Source organism: Anopheles darlingi, chromosome 3, assembly GCF_943734745.1.
Source record: "Anopheles darlingi chromosome 3, idAnoDarlMG_H_01, whole genome shotgun sequence".
In the NCBI taxonomy this organism is placed as follows: domain Eukaryota; kingdom Metazoa; phylum Arthropoda; class Insecta; order Diptera; family Culicidae; genus Anopheles; species Anopheles darlingi.
The window spans coordinates 16,913,967-16,918,966 of record NC_064875.1 but is presented as its reverse complement, the minus strand read 5'-3'; the positions used below and the strand labels follow the sequence as shown (position 1 = coordinate 16,918,966).

Sequence of the window (5,000 nt, the reverse complement as noted above, 5' to 3'; positions counted from 1 at the left end):
TAGTTTAATTTTTAGATCAATTGATGCATACTGATTTGTAACGTCATTATTGCGTCAGAATCTTCGATGCTATCATGATTTTCGAATATTCTATTGCACAACACAAGGCATCCAATTAGGAAGCATGTTGATTTTACTTCATCAGCAAGAATGTAATATGAATCCACTTTTAAACATCTCCTTAGGATGGAATTTAATATAGCCGTCATAAAAGTGGAGGAGATATGGAATAGAATAACCGTAATACCAATAATTCCTTTCACAAGATGCTTTGCAAAATTGCATTCTGTTAAACGTGTTTTAATAACAACTCAACGAACTTATTGCATTCGGTACCCAGTAGCTGCTTCCAGTTCGAAAACTCTTTTGATTGATTTACGGCAAACAAAGTTCACCGGATCAAAACAGCATTCATTCTACAATCAAATCCCTTGCTCCGCTTCCGAGATCGAAGGCAAAAGGATATATGAAAACACTCGTCACAGTATCTCCTTTTAATTACATATTGCATCCTGCTCCCGTCTCCGCTCGATTCACTCCACGGAATATCAATATTAAATTACAAAACTTGCTATGTAGATGTATAACGGTGTGTGTGTGTGTGTGTATTCGATCTCTTCTCGATGCTTTTTACCATTTCCAGGCTCACTCGGTTGCTGGTCCCACCTCGACTCGGCCACGGTGCGCATGAAAGGGCCCGGTTCCGGTGGCTTCTCCAGTTACGGTCCGGCCGGCCAGCTTTCGCTGAAGGACGTCGTGTATCAGGATGCCGGCACATACAAGTGCGTTGGCCACCAGTCCTCCACCACTGGCAGCACCAGCACCAGCACCAGCACCAGCACCAGCAATCGCAACCAATCGCACCAAGGACCACTTCAGACCGTTTCAGTTGCGGTTAAAGGTAAGCGCAATCGTCGTACCTTTTGCCTTGGATGAATTGGCGGGTTCCAGGGCGGGACCCGGAACCGGAAACCGGGTTCAACTGCTTTCTAATTGTCTCTCGAGGCAGGGGCCACGTAGTGGTCCCTCCTTTCCTGCCATCCCATCGTTTGACTTGCTCGAACTCGAACTTTCAATTGAATATTGACCGTGGTTCGGACCGTAGTTTTTTTTTTTTTTTGCTATCCAGTGACTTCCAGCGAATCGGTTCGGATCGGACGCTCTCTTATCCATGCTGCTCCATCCTCTTCCGTGCTCGCGTGCACAATTACAATCGTCCTTCCTCGCCCAAAAAAACGAAGCAAAAAAAAAGGGAAGGAATGCATTTGACCAAAGCTCGTCCACGCCGTTCCCGTTGCTAATAGCGAATTCGAAGCGACTATCGCGAACTCACTTGACCGCTTGACGATGTTTCCGTTTCGCTCCGTCGTTACAGGCTGTCCGTTTCCTCTTTTTCCTCTTTTGCCAACCCTCTTTTTTTTCTTCGCGTATGTTTGACCACACAGACATGGCGCGGCATCGGCGTTCTCGATTGCGGTGCACCTCAACCTCAGATCTCGATTTGTTCGCGAGGGCATCGTGCGATTGCATCCTGTGCATACACAGCACACATACACACACACACACGCTTGCTCGCTCGCTCGCTAACCTAGTTAACGGTTCTAAAAGCACCAGCACCTCGTACACCGGACTGGCCTATAATCCCACACAACCACCAGAGGGCCCGGCCGGATAGCCACAACGAGCTATTTATTGTATCCTTCCAGAGCTACATGCGAGCTGCGACGGGGAAAAAATAGGGAGAAGAAGCAAACGATTGTTGGCCACCCATTCTGCCGGGCTGGCTGGCTGGCTAGAAGGTTGTGGTGTAGCTTTGGCGAATGGCCAAACACCCGGCCGGCCAGAGAAATCAGCGCGAAACGATACCGCGGATACCTTCCGAGGGGGGGAACACGGGAATAGTCGAACTACGAAAACCTTCGATTCGATCACCGGAAAAGATGGCGCGCGAGGAGGGATGGAGTCCTTGGTCATGGAGTGAAACTCCGCCTCCCTTTATAATGGAAATGGGGTGGAAAAAGTGTACTTCCTCCCTTTTCCCCCCATTCTCGTTTGGTCCCTGGATTGTTGTTGAGACGTTTTGTCGGTCGCTTGGTCCTTGGGCTTGGCTTACATTCCATTCCACCATTCCGTCGAGTCGCGCTTTTGAAAAGCGAAACATTTGAAACGAGCGAACGACGAACGGTTTGAGAATAAATGGTGGGACCACCTCCCTCCCTCACACGCCCATGGTCGTTACGTTGTCGTCATTTGCGATAGGAACAATAGGAGGTCGTACTACGTTTTGGCGTCCCTTTTGCAGTGGATGTCGTGGTCGTTGGAATTGTTCTGAAAGTTAGCTGCCTTTTTTGTTGTGCTTTTGCTCGGGATACGGTCTAGGCCTATATGCTATCAGATGCCCCCGGAAGGGATGTCCGGGGACCAGGGAATCGGCCCTTTGTTGTAACATACCCGGTGGGGCTTTTTCGGGTGATTTTATTGTCGTATTGCAAGGCATGCTCAGGTCGCAGCACTAGGCACAGTAGGCTTTAAATAGCTGCTCATGGTAACGTCGTTCGACAATTGAACTGTAGCTACTCCATGTGGACTTTTTCAAGAATTTTCTTTTCGTAACTAGTACAGTCATGCTCGGTCTTCAATCTTGCTCGAGACAGCGCCACCAATAGGCAACATCCACCCATCGTCCTACCTCGAACTCTGCTGAATAGCATCGCCGCACTTGTTCGCCATAATTGAAAAGTGATTCTCTGAATTCGAAGAAGAATCACGGCTTTTATTTAATTTCTCCAACTCTTCTCCTTCAACTCCGGCAATTCAGAGTTACCATGTAGCGCTGCACTTTCTGCAGTTGAAAGTGTTCTCGGAACCACCAAGACGGAGGCCCAGAACACGATTTAAACGAATCATTGTGGGGCCACCTTCCCTCTACATCATCATCATCATCATCCTCGTCGTCATCATCATGGGCTAGCCTGTCCTGTTGGCGATTCGCGTGTTCTTCTGCCACCCTTTTTCGCTATTTATAGGAGCGCACCGAGCGCGCAGCGCCATGTTTCTTCCATTCGACAACGAGGACGACCGCACGGAGCACGTCTAGACATTGGCGGGACTCAAAAGGAAACCAAGCAGGCGGATAGCATGCTTACAAATAAAAATGAAATGCGCTCGCCAGTGTTTCCACCCGTAAGCTCTGCGTAGAATGTTGAGAATGAATGAGCTGAAGCTGAAACATACCTTACATCAAGGCAGAACCCACCCAAGGCACCTCGCACCAACCTTCGTCATCGTCGTCGTCGTCTCGAGCGTCGCAGACGTCTCTAGTGCATTGGCTTTTGTGCTTTTGAAGTCGCCTTTGCCACTGTTGCATTGAGTCAGACGGCGACCGTTGGTCGAACATCGGCAGACTTCTTGTGCTAGAGTACGAGCAAAGGAGTACGAAATGAATAGTGGTTGCTAGCTCGCTGGTTGCAGGATTTCCACCATACCCGTGCTGTTATGTTGTGCCGCTCGATCAATCATCTGTCCACTGCTACAACTAGCTTTCTAGTATAGCAAAGTGAACCCTCCTCCACGGATTGTGGATCGTGGTCAACTTTGGTGCATCGAACTGGTGCTGGTTTGGTTCACTGCGTCATTACGAGTTCAGACTGGCGGTGTATTTGATTATTTTCTAAAAATACAACACTCTAATCATGTCCTAGATTGAGTACAGTGCCGTTATTGACAATTCAAGCAGTTTTCTTTTCGCTTATATTAGTTGTTTTGAGCAGACGATTCGCGGTTGAAAGTAGATCAATAAATGGTCCCAAAGGTCTAAGGTCTAGACCATTAAACTCCAAGCGATACATTTATAGTTTCTCCTCCATTTCATTGTAACGTTGATTGACAAATAAAACGGTTTGCACAATTGCACAATAATTACAACACTTTGGGGTCCTTGGCAACCAGTCCAGTGGACCACTCCACGTTTGACATGCTGGCCATCTGGCCAAATCCGACGTTTGTTTTGAGACAAATCGGGGGACACAATAATTTTGCTCCAACATAATGACCCATAATTGAGCTGAAACATAATTCCATTGGCATCAAAATTGGTTCTTTTCTGATGCGCGCATTTGAACACCGAAATATGAAGCAGCCTTGTGTTGGTGTCTTGATTGAATAATTCATTAAGATTTGAAAAGGTCCATTTGAAGCAGAGAATTCCTCTATCCCCGGTGCGCAATTCCCACTCGTGAGTTGTTTTGGGATTTGTACAAACAATCCATCCATCAACCATCATTTTTATCCGCCTTCAGAAGTAGTCCCGTTTCTCTTGAATGACCTCATTCCTTGCAGGTCACCTTGAAGCGCACTCTTCGCGGCCCCACTGATAAAGGAAAAGATAAATCGCCACCACTGGTCACGGGGTGTCCGGAGCGCGCGATGTGACAGCCAAGCGAGGTGCCGCTTCCGCTGACAAGTTATTCATCTTCGTTAATTTCTCGTCAGCACCAAAACGCAATTTTTGCCGAATTGCGTTGACGCTGACTAATGACGCACTGGCAGCGGGCGTGGCAGCAATTCTGTGATTCGGTCAATGAATTCCACACTGTCTCCCTCTCTCCCGCTCTTTCTCTCTCTGATAAGATTAAGGAAGATGAAACTTTTGAGAGAAATAAGTTGCTGTATGGTGGCAATGGCAATTGGAATGCTGCTCGCTTGTAGCTTTTATTCCTGTCATTGTTAGTCGGCCTTAGTGTCATCATTTCAGAATTCAACAGCGAACGCGCATAAGTGACTCGTTCGGGCTTTATGGTGCAGCAGCAATTCAAACCGTGACCGCCGACAGACGGTCACCGCCCCATTACCTAACGGCTGACTTGTTGTCAAATTTATGCTGCACCATACGGCATGTAACAAAAGGAAAGCAATAAAACCGAACCGAACCGAACCACCGCAAAAAGCAGCAGTACTTGGCAGGCAAAGTTTAATTTTATGACTATTCTCTGCGTGCGTCC

The 5,000-nt window shown here is 47.6% G+C and overlaps 2 protein-coding genes across 2 annotated transcripts in view; one reads left to right on the top strand and one right to left on the bottom strand.

The window, feature by feature from the left end:
• LOC125953375 (pericentrin) overlaps window positions 1–5,000 on the bottom strand; it is a 465,615-nt gene that overhangs the window by 312,517 nt on the left and 148,098 nt on the right. The window lies entirely within an intron of this gene.
• LOC125953629 (uncharacterized) overlaps window positions 1–5,000 on the top strand; it is a 48,828-nt gene that overhangs the window by 33,007 nt on the left and 10,821 nt on the right. The window contains exon 7 of the mRNA XM_049683311.1: window positions 644–901. Coding sequence (XP_049539268.1) covers window positions 644–901 — 258 coding nt within the window. The remainder of the gene's footprint in view (window positions 1–643; window positions 902–5,000) is intronic.